This window comes from Equus przewalskii, chromosome 19 (assembly GCF_037783145.1).
Source record: "Equus przewalskii isolate Varuska chromosome 19, EquPr2, whole genome shotgun sequence".
NCBI lineage: Eukaryota > Metazoa > Chordata > Mammalia > Perissodactyla > Equidae > Equus > Equus przewalskii.
In genome coordinates this window covers 3,767,999-3,784,313 of record NC_091849.1, presented here as the reverse complement: position 1 = coordinate 3,784,313, position 16,315 = coordinate 3,767,999, and the positions used below count along the sequence as shown (strand labels likewise).

At 50.7% G+C, this 16,315-nt stretch overlaps 1 protein-coding gene across 4 annotated transcripts; it reads right to left on the bottom strand.

The window, feature by feature from the left end:
• Nucleotides 1-1,070: 1,070 nt before the first annotated feature.
• NQO2 (N-ribosyldihydronicotinamide:quinone dehydrogenase 2) lies at nt 1,071-15,902 on the bottom strand. Of its 4 annotated transcripts, none has more exons than XM_070584991.1 (8): nt 14,885-15,864; nt 14,127-14,210; nt 11,580-11,727; nt 8,492-8,656; nt 6,997-7,127; nt 4,482-4,595; nt 3,453-3,554; nt 1,071-1,719 (listed from the first exon to the last, which is right to left on the bottom strand). In XM_070584991.1, exons 3-8 carry the CDS (start codon nt 11,584-11,586, stop codon nt 1,543-1,545), a joined length of 696 nt encoding a protein of 231 aa, XP_070441092.1. In that variant the 5' UTR covers nt 11,587-11,727; nt 14,127-14,210; nt 14,885-15,864; the 3' UTR covers nt 1,071-1,542. The 4 variants fall into 4 exon arrangements, with proteins under 4 accessions (XP_070441092.1, XP_070441094.1, XP_008513971.1 ...); XM_070584993.1 differs by having other exon boundaries at nt 14,651-14,890; XM_008515749.2 differs by lacking the exon at nt 14,127-14,210 and having other exon boundaries at nt 15,667-15,902.
• Nucleotides 15,903-16,315: the final 413 nt, after the last annotated feature.

Sequence of the window (16,315 nt, the reverse complement as noted above, 5' to 3'; positions counted from 1 at the left end):
AGGGAAAGGGAGGAAAGGCTAAGAGAACGGAGGCTTTCTTTAATGCCCCGAGGCCAACAGAGGCAGTCAGTATTCAAATTCCATCTTTGCTTCAAAGAGCAGGTCTTCTAAAGCAACACATTTCTAGAACATCCTAGCACACGACGAATGCTCAAGAAGCTGTAACTAACATGGCATTTAAAGAACCTATAGGTGGAAAGATATTTGACATAACAGAAGATGGGGGAGATTTTGAAGAAAATCCTTCTAAAAAAGATGCTAAAGAACATGGCTCTGAAGAGTCTCAAGAAGGCAGTTCCAAAAGTCTGAAGAGACCATCTTGGAGGAGAACCTCAAATGAAGAGCCTCAAAAAAGATTATGAAGAGGATGGCTTTGGAAAAAGCTTGAAGGCGACCCTGAAAAGGAATCTGAGGAGGACAGCCCCAAAAAGAGCCTGAGGAGGATGTCTTGGAAAGAGAAGCTGAAGACTGCTCTTCAAGACAGTTTGAAGATGGCTCCAAAAACACAGAAGAAAACGGTGTTGAACAGTTAGAAGGAAAGAACCCTGAAAAATCAGAATTTGAAGACGATGGCTCTGAGGGAGCGTCTGATGAGGGACGCTCTGAGAGGGTGAAGATTCAGGTGAAAAGAAAGACACACATGAAAAAGTATTTGATGATGCGTCAGCTGAAAAAGAGGCGGAAGATGCAGGTGCAAAAGGGTTTGAAGGTGCTGATGAAGGGGAGGAAAGTGAGGCAGGGGAAAAGCTGTCGGAAGATGACAGTTCCAACAAGAAGGTGTCTGATGACGAGGATCCAGGGAGAAGCTGTGTGGTGAGTCTGACGAGAAGGGGATGCGGGTGGTGTCGGGAATGCTGAGGAAGACGGGCGCCGGGCATCTGTCTGTCCTCAGCAGCGACCATGAGGAGGAGGAAGAGGAGGAGGAGATGTAATCTCTTAAACTTGCTCTTAGGGAGACGCCCACATCCACATGCCTCTACACTTCGGGGTCTATTAGCAGTGTCACATGAACGTGTGCGGTGATAGGATGCCATCAGACTAACGCTGGGAAATGATCATTGTAACTGGCACTCAGTGATTTAAAACATGTTAAATGGCTGTTCAATTAAAACCTCATAGTCATAATGCAAGTAAGGAAAAAAAAAAAGAAGAAGATGATGGAAGAAATAAGTCCAAACAGAGCACCAAAACACTAGCTATGAAAAGATTCAACTTTCCTGTAAAAAATAAAACTCTCAAGTTGAGTCATGAAATAGAAGAAACTAACAAATCTAGCTCCACGCCAAGAAAGCTATTTGAAAATAACCACGAAGGTTGCAAATAGGGAGATGGAAAGATATTGGAAAAGGAAAGAAAGAACCAGCTGGCCCCGGCAACACTGGGCTGGCTGTATGAAACCCTGAAACACTCCAGGCACGTCATGCACGTCAGTAAATAGGTCTAGGTAATTCCGTTGTCTGTCATCTGCTCACAGCATCATCTTCTCTTTGCACATGCTTGTGTCTCCTTGTGTGGTGCTCATGTGATGTGTACATGGCACAGTTATTGCCCAAAGTACCAAGGGGGTGTGCACAGGATGGGCTCTTCCTTCCAGATGGTTTTCAGCCTCTGGGCCCAGGATGCCACCATCTCTTTTCTCTCTTCTTCTGATGCAATCTCAGGAGCAAAACTGATCTGAGGGGCAAGGATCTTAAATCCACAGAAGTGCAGCGTACCGTGCTACAGCCAGAGAGAGAGAGGACTGGTGAGAAGCCACACCCTTTACATATCATTCAGTTAAATACTTAAAGGGGGAAATGGTATGAAACAAACCTTCAAAGAATACTGAACAACTGTAACGCTACGAGGTAACGGAAAACAACTGAGCTGCCCTACAGCCTTAGGCTGAGGCCTTTGCCAGCGAGGTGAAGCTCTGGGCCGCGGGAGCTCCCAACTCTATTCTGATAACTGAGAGTAAACTGCAACCTCTGCTACTGATGCAGACACTAGACATCACGGTTCTGCTTGATTAGACAAATTATGGTACATTCATACGATGGATTATTCCAGAAGAGATTATTCTAGCTATTATGTGCCACCATGGAAGGTTGTTCAAGATAAGTGCTAAATGAAAACAACAAGAAATTTGAAGCAGTATTTGTGGTGTACTACTTATGTAAAAAAAAAAAAAAACATAATAAACCTAATAGCAAAAAGTATATATGTAAGAATATATATGGGCCGTAAGAAAATACACCAAATTATTAAAAGTGATTCTTTTTAAGGGGGGATTAAGAGGACTGACTTTCTGTTGTTATATTTTATAGTCTCACTTCTTTGTCTGTAATATGTACTCTTTTGCAAACTGAAAAAAATATCAAGATTTTTTTTAAATAAGAAGAATTTAAGCTTGGGTACCGGCATATAAGAGACCAGTCGGCAGGTGGAGGAGAAAGTCCAGACTTGTGAATTACCATCTCCCTCAGCAGAGCATCACTGAATGGAATCACTGTCACCATCTTGTCTCTTTTCAAAGAAGACCACTTGTTTTTCTAGAAATCTCTCTCTCCTCCCTCTGCTTTCCTTCCCTTAAAACCCACAGCCTGGTCCAGGCCTGCCCTACCAGGGGTAGGCGGGAGGGCAAGAGGCCCACACTCCACTGTCTACGTTTTCAAAGCAAGCCCACAAACTGTCAGGTGTGTGACCCCCTCCTAGGTCGACACACGTCCCTTCATAACAACCAGAAAGAACAGTTCCCACCTAGGTTCCCACCGGGGTCTTCCGGGAGTCCTGCACCGGGATGCAGCTGTGGGACCGGAGCCTGTCCCTCAGCACGGGGGCTTCACACGTGGACACCGCAGGCTGTTCAAATGCGCTCTGCCCACTGCTCTCCCCTCCACAGCCAGCCATCCTTGGCCGATCCTCGGGCCCAGGGCATGCACACAGGCAGCACGGTGTCCACCTTGGAGAGCGGGCCACAGGCCCTGAGCCCTGGGTACCCAGAAGGGGGTTTGGGCTCTAGCGAGGGGGCACAGCCCCTGGCTCCATGGACCCCTCGCCTGTGGTGGGCGTGAGGCTGTCCTGAATGCCAGGCCCAGGGCACCTCTGGCCAGGGTTCGAGGGCGATGCTGCCTCCACAAAGCTGAGTCAGTGTGGACGGCTCTACACCTCCCTTGTTACACACACAGGGCCACCTTGGGGTGACTCTGTTTACCACAGAGCAGACATCAACTAACCAGGTTTGGCTTAGCTTCTGCCCAAACAATATCAAAGGCTGTCATTATAACATGTGTTTTCCCTACTGGCCAACCTTTTCAGTGCTGCTAAGTAAAAAATGAAAAAGGGCAAGATGTTCTAACTTCCTGTATCCAGGGGGAGGTAAAATGGTCTGGGTGTCAGGCTTCTGTCCCATCTCGTCTGACCCCTGGGGGACTGCAGGGGAAGGGGGGCGGGCAGGGTGGTGCAGTGGGTACCTGGAGGGGCCACAGGAAGTATCGAAAATCTCCGCTGACTCCGGTTTTCGTGTACATCTCGGCCGTGCCGCCCGTGGTGAGCGAGAGGAGGGCCAATTTATCCTGCAGAAGAGAAAGCAGATGCCTTTGTGTGGACTCCAGAGGAGGAGATAAATAAGGGCTATTGCCACTCCAGCACAGAGGTTTCCAATGCCCAGGAGGGAAAATGTGAGGTCAGTTCCTTCCAGGGATGGACAACTCTAACATTCCCATCTCTGTCCTGCCCAGCTGCAGGTGATACCCACATCCAAGGAGAGGAAGGAGGGAACAATCAGAGGGACTGGACCAGGGGAGCAGAGACTCTGCTGTGCCCGACTTCAGGTCGAGTGCAGGCTCCATGGATGCTGTGGGGGAAGTGGGTGAGTGCTAGGCGCTGACTGGTGGCGGGGGGGGCGGCTGTGACGGCTGAATGAGGCAGTGGGCAGGTGGGCCAGCACCCAGGACCACTCAGCAAATGGCAGCGTTACTTCAGGGTCCAAGACGGATCTTTGTGATTCAGTGTTTTCCTTATATGCACTTATTTTCAGAGGCTTTTAGAATTTAAAAAATCACAGCTCCTCATGTTGCGCATGTAGCAGGTCCATGTGAGCCTACGCCTGCATGGAGGTCTTGTGTCACCTTATTTTTTCGGGTAGGAAGGTGAAGCTCAGAGGAGAGCTGGGACGAGGCCAGGGCTCGACTGTCAGGAGCAGACCCCTCTCGAGAGCCAGGGCTGACCACCATGGGGCCCAAGTCGGCCTCCCCAACACCAGCCCAGGCCCCCGCGGCCAGTCACTAGTTAGTTGTGGACGTGTCTGTGCCCCTCACTAGACCAAGAGCCCCATGACTTCAGAAACAACGCTTTCCTCACCCGAGCACGGAACCCGGGGCTTTGCACATAGTTGGTGCTCAATCAGTATTTGTTTAAATCAAAAGCAAACTAGAAACGCAACTTGAAGAGCTGCCCCCCTCCCTCCCCCGTCCCAGCGACTCCTACCCCAGTGCACACACCTTGAGGAAGCCGGAGTCGTAGAATCCGGGGACGTCGAAGGCGAAGCCCTGGCACAGCACCCTGTCCATCCAGCCCTTCAGGATGGCCGGCACGCTGAACCAGTACAGCGGGAACTGCGGGGGCAACAGCGGAGCCACATGCTGTCTACCTGGTGATCCAGGACTCCCGCCGCCCTCCCCCGCCAGGTGGCCGGGCAGGTGAGGGTACCATGGGGCAGGATGAGCAGGGCGGGACCTTTCTGCCCATTCCCTCTGAGGCACACAATGAGGACATGGTGATGTTGGGGTGGACGGGGTTGACAACGGCCCTGGCTGCTGTTATAGGTGGCTCTGCATCCCGCAGTGACAGTCCCCTGATGCTGGTCCCTGAGCAGGCGGGAGGCGCTGGGAAGCTCTAGGAGACACTGGCTCTGTGGCAGCAGTCCCTGTGACCGATCCAGGCGAGGGGGCCAAGAGGAAGGGTGTGGAAGAGAAGGTACCCCTGTCCGTGCCTGGGAGTGAGCTGCTGGCCTCTGGGAGTCGGACTGAGTTAGGTGCTGAGCTTTGGATTTCAACACAAACTAAAGCCTTATGCTCAGATTCCAAACACAGCAGCAGTAAGAGCTCCCTGAAGTCCCTCTGGTTCCCAGAGAAGCCCTAACACTCTACTGAACACATCATCAATGGAAGGAACACAGGCAATAATCTGTCGCCAAAGGGGAAGGAAGCCCATGTTCCACGTGCTTTCACGATACATCCAACGCGGGACTCGGCACTGAAATCCAAGCTCCACAACCTCCTGCTGATGACGGTGGCAAGTTGCTTAACCTCTCTGTGCCTCCTTTTCCTGATGTGAGTAGGGCGACTACTAGTTCCCAGCTCACAGCATTGTGCTGAGGATTCAGTGACACACTGCAGCGCCCAGAACAGCCAGTGCGCAGTGAGCAGCGAGCTATGATAACAGTAGCAGTAGTGATGAATGAAATACTTATTAGTGTTGAGTAAAAAAAGAAACTTACAATGCAGACCCTCTGGGCAAAGTATCAGGAAAAGAGGGAATGCAGGGGGATAAGAGAAGTGAAATGGGGTAGAAAAGAGAAAGATCATTACAGAAAGAACAGGCCTTGACTTGCTTCAGCCACCCAGTTACATGAGTGGAGGAGGCGGGGGAGAGGAGGGGCAGCTGGCCCCAGGAAGACAGGAAGAGAGGCGCGAGAGAACTGAGCACGGCTCTGCTCTGACCGTGGGCCAACTGCTGGGGCCCGTCTTGCTGTAGCCCCATCGTTCTGGCATGACTATTAGTAAGTGGACCATAAGCCATATAGCCACCTAGGTCTAAGGCACTGTGATCCAGCCACGTGTAATGAGGACGAAAGAACGTCCTGCACCTTGACCAGACCAGCAGCTCAAGGTCGCTCATAAAGACAGGGATGGTGCCAGGAAGGCGTGCATAGAGGCAGCCTGGGTCAGGCAGAAGAGAAGGGGTGAAGCATCCCTCCTCCCATAGGTGCAGGTTTATTTTATGAAGGGTTTGTGAACTTCGCCTTTCAGGATGTGTTGTTCCATCTGGACCCCTCACCCGAAATGTGGGCTCAGCACCCCCATGAGCACAGGGGTCTTGTCCTCCCACCCACTCCCCACCCTCAAGCAGGCTGGAAAACAGAGACAATCTGGACCAGTCAGATTGCTCCCTTCAAGATTCTGGATCTAAACTCCAGTCCTGGGTGCGCAGTGAGGGAGGAGAGCAGAGCCGACGTGCGGAGAGGAGCAGCTGACACGCAGAGCCAGCGAGAGCGGAGGTGTCCAAGCCCCATCTCCACTGTCCCTGAGGCCCAGCCAGCCTGCCCTTGGGTTCAAGGAGACCCAAGTGACCAGGGTCCTTCGAATAAATTCTCCTTTTCTTCGAGTTGGACTTAGATTTCCATCAACCCAATGATTCCCAAAAGCACGGGTTTATTTTGCTGCCAGGCTACGTTCACCTCCACGGCGGCATGCCTGTCTAGCGCGGGCGGCAAGTGGCCTTGACGAGCTAGAGTCCATAGAAGCAGCGTCCTGGGCTGGCTCTTCCTGCAGCGAGTCACCAGCCTGGGACAATTGTGAATGAATACACGGAAGCAGGGTCGAGTGAGGCAACCAGAGAGAGGAAGGAACAAAAGAAGATTCTCCTCTTAATGATTAGGATATTCAAGGCAGGAGTTGCCTTTCACCCGAATTACCTGGGTAAATACTCACATGGACAAATCTGGTTTTCATGCAGCCTCTACACGTCTGGGGTGGGGACGGGAGGGGAAGGAGGGCAACTCAGGGCATGAGTCAGACATTCCATGGACTGCTGGGCTAACGCAAATGCTGAGGGGTCAGGACTTTGAAGGAGTGATATTGGGTACATGGATCTCCTTACCCAGCCAGACACAAATATGTGGGCAAATGTGCTAAAAACACTAATACCACTTCTGGGAGCATGAAACTCAGCATGTGGAAAGAGTCTGACATAAAATGAATCTAATTCACCATAATAATTAGAGGAAAAACGAACCTGAAATATCACTAGATCAGCTTCCTGAACCTTCTTCTGCTCGTCAATGATGTCACTGGTCAGAGACCTCTTCTTGCAGGCTTCATATGCCTCCACCCCATAACGGAAGAAGTCGGGATTGCAGAGCACGCCTGGAGAGGAAGAGGCCAATGTTCTCACTCTCAGCTGGGCGTCCACAGCCCATCCTGCCGATCCCACGAGTGTCAGGTTACCTGGACTCACTGAGCAAGGCACCAGACACTCACCGAGACCTGACCAGGTGCCAGGCCCTCAGCTCAGCTATGTACATAAAAAGAGAGAAAGCTACCGTCCTTATCTTCAAGGGACTCAAAGTCTAGCAGAAACAGATAAATAACCAAATGATTAACCTACAAAACCTGATCGGTCTGCAAGCTCAGTCTAATGCTGTGGCCAGATGAGCCCCCATGCCACCATCAAGATGCATGTGGTCCAGCTCTGGAGTGTGAAACACGTACAGCGGCCGCCCAGAGGGGCAGTAACCAGCTCTGCTTGGGTGGGTTACCAACACATCCCTGGAGATTGGCTTTCTGACCGGGTTTTGAAGATGGGATAGGAGTTCACCAGGTAGCCTGGAGCACTGGAGTGAAGGGGAAGGATGTTCTGAGCAAAAGACGCAGAGAGGGCAGAGCGTCCACCAACCTGGCCAGGCCGGCAAAGGGCCACCAGGAGCACATCTGAGGGACGGGGGCGAAAGGCAGGAGGGCTGCAGGTGATGTGACTAGAGCGATGGGCCAGGCCTCGCAAGCCTTGCTGAGAAGCTTAGGCTTTTCCTGCACGTGGGGAGCTATACGGTGTAAGCAGGAAAAATAAACAGATGGCCCGATGTGAGTCTGGAAAAGCTCACTGTAGCAGCAGTGATTCAAGAGCAAGCCCAGTGGGGGAGGGGGAGGTCAGGCAGGAGCCGCGGGTGGGAGGAGGCGTTTGGGACTAGAACTTCCAGCTCTACCTAGGCAACTAAGACGAAAGTAAGTTATCTTGATCTATGCCTTTAATCAGCTTCCTGTCAACCAGAACGATTCCTCAGGAGGCATTAATCAGGATTAATAACAGGTTGCCATCACGGAGGGCTTCCCACCCCCCAGGTGCCGCGCTCCATACAGGACCTCTTCTAACTTCAGAACAGCCGATGAGATCGGTGTGAGGAAACCCAGACTGAAGAGAGGCTGAGGGACGAGTCCAAGGCCACCAGGCCCTAAGTGGCAGCAGAGTGGGACGACAGTGGAGAACACACTGGCAATTGCCTTATACAGCACAGACTACCTCTGGAAGGATATGGAGCAAACTGATCCACGGACCTTGAGGGCAGAGGAGCCGTGTGGCTGGGGGACACAGTGGGAAGGACCTGCATTGCAGACTCTTTTATCTTGAGAGTTGTATATCACGTCAATGATTAGCTTTTTTCAAGACATTTTTTAAATTAAAAAAACACAAGAAGAAAGTTTTAAAAAAGCAGAGCGCTTATCCCACGACTCACCAGCGATATCCTTCCTTGTGGCCCTCGGCTCAAAGTCCATAGCGTAGAGATCAGAAACAGTGACGGCGCAGCCCTGCCTGTTCAGCTCCTCCACCGCCACTCTCTTCAAGGATCCATTGAAAGACCTGGGCTCTTGGTGCGCATAGACGATGAGCACTTTCTTACCTAAATCCAGAGAAGAAACATTCTCTTCAAGAGCAATTCCTCTGTATCAAAATTCAAGGAGGACTAAGACGAAAAGGAGGTGTGTAGGTGTGTCACAGCAGCTGAAGCTAAGAAATACCAACCCTTTTTATGGGTGACAGTTTTAAAATAATGAGCATTTTTTTAATCGAGTTATATCATAGCTCATCATTATTTGTGCTTACTAATACACAAAAATACAACAGGTCAAATTATGATTCCTCAAAAATAACACCACTAAGGGGGGCTGGCCCCGTGGCCGAGTGGTTAAGTTCGCGTGCTCCGCTGCAGGCGGCCCAGTGTTTCGTTGGTTTGAATCCTGGGCGTAGACATGGCACTGCTCATCAAGCCACGATGAGGCAGCGTCCCACATGCCACAACTAGAAGGACCTACAAAGAAGAATATACAACTATGTACTGGGGGGCTTTGGGGAGAAAAAGGAAAAAAATAAAATCTTTAAAAAAAAAAAAGAAAACACCACTAAGTTCTTTAAAAGCCCAACCTATTTTGGCTATCCTCTATGAGAAGTTTTAGCCCTGTTTCCTAACATCAAAATAAAAAGCTACCGCAATTACTCTTTCGTGTTAACCCTACATTGGCAGGTGTCAGCTACTGCCACAAAGTTGTGCTTTCTTCTCCTCGAGGCCCATCAAAATCTGACACTTAAACAAGATATGAAACATTGGACCCCTAGTTCCAGAGGGGGGAGCAGGGCCTACACAGAGCCCAGCTTTTCGTGGCAAGTCTGACAAGAAGCTCTATGAAGAGTCAGGTCTTACAAGTCCTGGCTGTGTCATTAATAGCAGAAGCCTCTGAAGCAGAATTTTCCCCGTTTATAAGATTCTGTGAGATTATGTACTGATTTCTCCTGGAAGGCAGCTTTGGGGATTTGCTTAAATTTGTCCTGGTAACGTCTAAGACTAAAATGTTCTAACTCTTGATTTAAGTTTCTCAGTTTAGGACCTTGAGGAGAAAACACAAAAGTTAATTTGAAGCAAACAGCTTTGGGACACTTGACTGAGTGTAAAGGTTGAATTTCATGAGTTAGATTAATGGTCAACATTCTTGACTTCTCAGATTCCTTTGTGATAAAAGAACTCTACTTGGGAGCTTAATAGGAGAATGGATACAAATGAAATATCCACACCAGTGGCTCTCAACTGCGGGCAGTGCTGCCTCCCAGGGGATATTTCACAATGTCTGGAGACAGTCTTGGTTGTCACGGCTAGGGGGGAGGGTGCTACTGGCATCTGATAGAGACCAGGGATGCTGCTAAACATCCTGCAATGCACAGGACAGCCCCCACAACAAAGATTATCTGGCTTAAAATGTCAGTAGTGCTGTAGTTAAGAAACCACAATCTACACTATAATGTGTAAAATAAGGTGGATCTTTAGGTTCTGAAATAAAAGGATTTTCATGTTTTATTGCTGGGAGAAAAAAGAAGTTGCAGAATGGCGTGTGTGTGTGTATATGTGTGTGCTGTGGGCAGAGACAAAAGTAAAGATGCAGTCATACTGAATGTTTCACCATGGTGACTGCTGGGGCTCACTCACTCAGTAACTATTTATTGAGCACCTACCATGTCTTGGGGATCATTCCAGAGACTAGAACAAAGACAGGATAAGCATGTCCCTTAGTTTCAGGGAACTTACATTCTGGTGGGGTTGAAATGGACTGTGGGAATTAATAAAAGAAACCTGAACTCCACTGAAGTCGGGAAGACCTGCAGGGGGAGCTCTCCTGCACTATCATACATGGTCAATTACTCCAAAAGGGAAGAGACAGAGGCTCTGACAGGAAGCCAACTGCTTCACTACTCAAGGGAGATTTCTCTCCCCACCCAGCAACACACCAGCCATGAGAAACACAGCAGCTTAGCCAATGAGAAATGCCTCAGCTCAGCCAATGAGAAATGCCACAGCTCAGCCAATGAGAAATGCCTCAGCTCAGCCAATGAGAAACACTGCAGCTCAGCCAATGAGAAGCCATTGCCACCCTGAACTGCTACTTTCCTCCAATGGACTTTCCTTTAGAATAGCCCCTCCCACTCCCCCTTCTTCTCTATAAAGCCAGCTCCCCTTCTTTGTTCTCCAGATTTGCCTATGATTCTCCAGAGCCCGCACATCCCAGATTGCAATTCTTTTGACTATTCCTGAATAAACTCGTTTTGAGGCTTTTTAAGTTAATAGGACAGTAACATAAATAAGAAAGTACAAAGCAAGATAATTCCAGATAGCGATTCTGTAACTGCGGGCCCACTAGGACCAGTATGAACTGATCCCATCTTATCAATAGAATGATTAAGAGTTGTTTTTCAGAAGTAGTAAACAAAAAAATCTGCAAGTCACGTAGTCAGAGAACGCACAGAGGAGAAAATCTTGACCTGAAATGACACCAGGACCAAAGATTCTCCCTCTGCAGAACCAAAGGACGGGAACAGGACTGGAATGTGAAAGTTGGACTCTTGTCAGAAGTGAGGGATCCGTTGTCCCGGAAGATCTGGCGGTGAAGCCCCTTCCACAGCTTACCACAAACGTTTAAAACATTACCACAAATATTTCAAGCCCTCCAATCAAAACCTGCCCCTCCAGCATTTCCCGTCCCGGCCTGTTCTCCCAACCTCTTAACTTTGGCCCCAAACCCTGAACCAGGGACACAGGGTTGAGAGCTTGGCCTCCTGCCTCCTTGGGCGGTGACCTCACAATCAAGCATTTTCTTTTCTCAAAAGCCAGTGGCATAATAATTGCTTTTCATGTGCATCAGGTAGAGAACATCAATTTTGTACGGTAACAATTCACGTTATAAACAAAAGGGTTGTTTGAATTTTTTATAACAATGTATTCAATCTCCAATTAAAATTTCAACTTTAAAAAGTTTAACTACCCCACAGCTAATAATCACCTGCCATGTGCTAGGAAGACGGATTCTTTCTCTCTGAAGACTGCCAAGAGGTGGGTCTGCTGTTAGTCCTGGTCGCTGGTCAGGAAGTGCTCGATGGAGCAGCCCCAGGCTTTTAGGTGTGGCTGTTCTGCTCAGTGACCCCAACAATCTGCAAGAGAAAACAAACACTTGAGGGAGGTGGGGGAGGCAGTGGTGAAGTCAACGTGCTGACTCCAGGCCTCACCACCACTTAGTGAAGGGCAGGAAAATGTGTCAGAAAAAAGTCTTCTCAAAAGAGGCAAGGAACTCTCTGGAGATTTAGGCCTCAGAGGATAAATCATGCAGGCTATCAAAACCTTTTTTTTTTTTTGAAAGGACTCAGAAGTTTTTCTGAAGGGGCCACAGAGAAGAGGTCCTGGGAAATGAGTCATCCGATAGGAAGAAGGGCCGGGCCTCTCTTCCTCCCTCCCTCTCCCAAGCTTTCCCCGTAAGATATTCACCTTAGCTGATTAGACAACGGGCAGGAGTACTGGTAAGCAATTCATAGCTACCATGTCTACCAGAGTCTACAGAGCCCCAGCATCACCCAGGAGAGCAAGAGAGACCAGTACATACGTACGACAGCTGGCACATAAGGCTCTGGAAAATCTTAGTTCTCCCTGTGGGGCCTCAAAGGCCAGGGAAGCCTGAATCCTCACCCCTGGCTGGCCGACCCCACAATAACTGGCTTCATTCTGAGAAGAGACAGTCTCCAACAAAGCTGCGCCCACCGTCAGAAAAAACTGCTCAGAGCCTGTGACTCAGGGCCAGTGTGGGGATGCCACATGTTGTGTCCAAATGACAATCTGTGTGTGTGTGTGTGTGAGAGAGAGAGAGAGAGAGAGAGGCAGATTGGCCCTGAGCTAACATCTGTGCCAACCTTCCTCTATTTTACGTGGGATGCTACCAGAGTGTGGACTGACGAGCAGTGTTAGGTCTACACCCAGGATCTGAACCTGCAAACCCTGGGCTGCCAAAGTGGAGCGTGTGAACTTAACCACTACACCACAGGGCCAGCCCCACAAATGACAATTTTAAAATGTCAATGCATCCCAATAAAAATAACAGAGAGACAGAAATCGGGCTCATCAATGGCCACCACTGGAATCTGGAACAGAGCCTGAATGAGCTCATTCCTGGGCCCTCCATGCCACCAGCTGTGCAGGAGCGCTGGGTAAACTGCTGAGATATGCAGACTGCTGCCAAGAACTGAGGGCAGGGTGAGGGGCTGGGCTGTACCCGGGGCTGGGTGCCCGGGGGACAGAAAGGAAAAGAGGTTTAAATAAGTGTGGCCAGAGCTGAGTCAGGGGCAGGCAGGCCCTTCAAGTGGAGAGAGAGCAAACAGCTCTCACCAGACAGAGGGTGGAAACTCCAAACACCTTCAAACCCCAAAGGTGAGTTTCAGTATTTTCCCATTTTGCTTAAATCAACTATTGACTGAACAGTTAGGAGCCTGCCTCTGGCTACCGAACATCATCTCTCTTGTTCTTTAAGAACAGTCCCTGAGAGCCAGCCCTGATGGCCCAGCAGTTAAAGTTTGGAGCTCTTTGCTTTGGTGGCCTGGGTTTGGTTCCCGGGTGTAGAACCACACCACTGGTCTGTCAGTAGCCATGCTGTGGCAGTGGCTCATATCGGAGAACTAGAAGAATTTACAACTATATACAACTACGTACTGAGGCTTTGGGGGGGGAAGGAAGAAAAAAGAGGAAGATTGACAACAAATGTTAGCTTAGGGCAAATGTCTTGCCCCCCCAAAAAAAATTCTGACCTATAAAGTTTGCCTAATACCTCTAAAAAAACCAAAAAAACAAAAAAGGACGGTCTCTGAATTTATTCCCATGTTAATATGCCCAGCTAGAGACTACATTTCCCAGCCTCCCTTGCACTTAGAGGTGGCCAATGAGGTGTAAGCAGAAGCCACCAGGTGGGGCTCCTAGGGAATATCCTTAAAGGGGCTGACTTAGCAGGGGTGGAGGGGGTGTACCATTTTGGCCCTTCCCACTGGCCTTCTTCTGAGCTGGACTGTGGGATGACAGTGAGGACTCAGTCAGTCATCTCGTTATCCTGGGGACAGAGGCTATGGACTAAGGATGGCAGAAGAGAGATATGAAAGGAATCTGCATTCCTGATGCTTTCTTGGGGCTGTGAGACGGTTCTGGATTGCCAACCTCCAGCCTTCTTTACATGAGAGATCAAACTCTGAACTGTGTTTAAGCCGCTGGGGTTGACTCTCCATTACCAGCAGCGAGTAGGACACAAGTCCTCACCAACCTACTCATCCAATCCACCGGGTCCCCAGCTTGTCGCAGGACTCGCCCTCTGGCCAGGTACTGCACTAGGTGCTGAGGCCACAGCAGTGAACAAGACACTGAGAATGGAACTTTATATTTATACCCTCGGGGCAGGAAAAGTCAGGGAAAGAAACCAACCATAAACATCTAGATAGTGATAAGTACTAGTAATAATACTAAGTAATGGTGGCAGCGATGATAAAATAAAGTACTCTAGTGAATAGAACAGCAGGGGTACCTTTGCTCTTTCAGAGGGGACGGTCCAGGACAGTATCTCTGAGCAAGCACGTGAATGATGATACGGACCCAGCCACGCAAAGATCTAGAGGGATAGAGGCCCAGGCAGAGGGAAAAGCAAGTATAAGGCGTGAGGTGGAAACTGGCCTGGAGTGTTCAAGAAACATCAAGAAAGCCTGTTTGACTGGCCTGGGGTTAAAAAACGGTGTGTGTGGGGGGGGGGGGGTTTGCAGTCAAAGAGGTCATCTGGGAGACCCGAGAATGGCTAAGGATTTTATTCTAAGCCTAATAGAAAGCTGTTGGAGCATTTTAAGCAGGAGAGTGACATGACGTGATAACCTTTTAAAAGGTTACCGCTGTCCTGCAGATTCAGGAGACACCTTATCCTGAGATTCCAAAGGGGAGGCTTCAGATCAAAGGCTTTAATTTTAATGCTTACAGCAGGGCGTACATTCTTCTGTATCCCTCCGCCTCCCCATTCCCTATTGTTTTGCTTGGCCCAGTTTACACAGCTACATCACGTGCCTGGCCATCAACGGCATTTGAGCGTGTGACTCCCCACCTCATCCAATTCTCCTAGTCGTAGAGAACAAGAAACTGGAGCCCAAGAAGTGAGAGACTTGTCCAAAATAAGAGAAAAGACTCTTATCAGGCTCTTGACTTGCTGTCCAGGGTTCTTCACTTCCCTGTCTTCTCCCTCCTTGGGCCACACGCTACAGCAGTAACCGGTTTCTCCTTCGTTAGAAACTGTACACTTACCCACGTCTGCAGGAAAAAGGAACCTTGTGGTTATTAAACTATATATACCACATCCATGGGCTCTGATATTTTTGATGCACATGATTTCATCTTAATCAGCATCCAGAAGCTGTTTTACGACGTTTTCACTTCATTTCCTATGCTTTTTTCCATACGATCAGGCCCGTGCTTGTCATTCTCTATGTAGCTACACCACGGTCTGCATGCCCATTTGTGACCATTTCTCTATTCCTGAGCACTTCGGGTATTTCCATCTTTTTTCCAAAACAAAAACAGCACTGCTAGAAGTGTGTATTATTTAATATATGTTCCTTTGCATGTACTTCTTTGGTTGATATTTCCAGAGAGATTAAAAGTTGAAGCAAATTTTTTAGGTTCTGTTACAGATGGCCACAACATCCTTGACAAAGGCCGCGCGCGGTCAGGGAAGCCCAGGTGCCCGCCTCGGCCTTAGCCCGGCAGTGCGTTTACACACTGGCCTTGGGCTGCCCTGTCTCCTCGTTTGCGCTATGCGGGTAGTCACAGCACCGCGTACAGGGCGGAGGGCAGAGGAAACAGATGGCCAGCACTCAGAACGGGCCTAGCACGGGGCTGGCTCGGGAGGAGCCAGTACAGTCCTGGTTGCGAAACGATCAACGGCCCGCGGTAAAAGGGACCACATGTTCCCAGTCCGGCTGGGAAGTGAAAATCGGCGACCTCTCCGGCCCTCAGGCTCGGCCGAGAGCAGGCCCGGGGAACTGCCCCTCGCAGGCCCTAGGTCCCCGGGTCGGGGAGGCACTCACCCTCCGGCCAGCGGACACCCAGGGAGGGAGCGGCAGAACTCGGCCTTGCGCCTCTGGGAGGGAAGCTCCGAGCATCCGCACCAGCTCCCGCTGCGTGCGGCCGCGCGCTCCCAGACGCCCAGCGGTACGCAGCGCCCCGGCGGCCGCGCTCCAGGGAACCCGGACCAAGCGCACTGCGGCGCCCCGGCTGGTCCGCCCACTCGGAGGCGCCTCTCCGCCCCGCCCCGCCCCGCCCCGCCCCGCCCCGCCCACTCCCTGGCGCCTAGGCCCCTCTCCGCCCCGCCCCACAGCCCCGCCCCGCCCACTCCACGGCTGGGAGGTGACGCGACGCTCCGCCCCACAGCCCCGCCCGGCCCACTCCACCGCTGGGAGGCGACGCGACGCCCCGCCCCACAGCCCCGCCCGGCCCACTCCGCGGCTCCGAGGCCCCTCTCCGCCCCGCCCCCCAGCCCCGCCCACGCCCCTCCCCGGCTCCTAGGCGACGCGAAGCCCCGCCCCCCGTCCCCGGGCGGGCCCCCTCGAGATGGACCAGGACATGGGGTGGCTCCGTGCAGGTGGCGACCTGGGGCTTTCTCGGGCTACAGCGTTTGTTTCGCGATCCCCGGCCTGCTCTCCTGGCGTGGGCGGCGGTCTCTCCCTGAAGTGGCCG

Bases quoted from the DNA above. Each gene is read 5' to 3' on its own strand.
- NQO2 (XM_008515749.2), bottom strand. The intron at 7,128-8,491 runs GTGAGTCGTGGG...CTTCCTCTCCAG, and splicing joins CACAAGGAAGGATATCGCTG to GCGTGCTCTGCAATCCCGAC. The intron at 1,720-3,452 runs GTACCCACTGCA...CTCTGGCTGTAG, and splicing joins ACTTCCTGTGGCCCCTCCAG to CACGGTACGCTGCACTTCTG.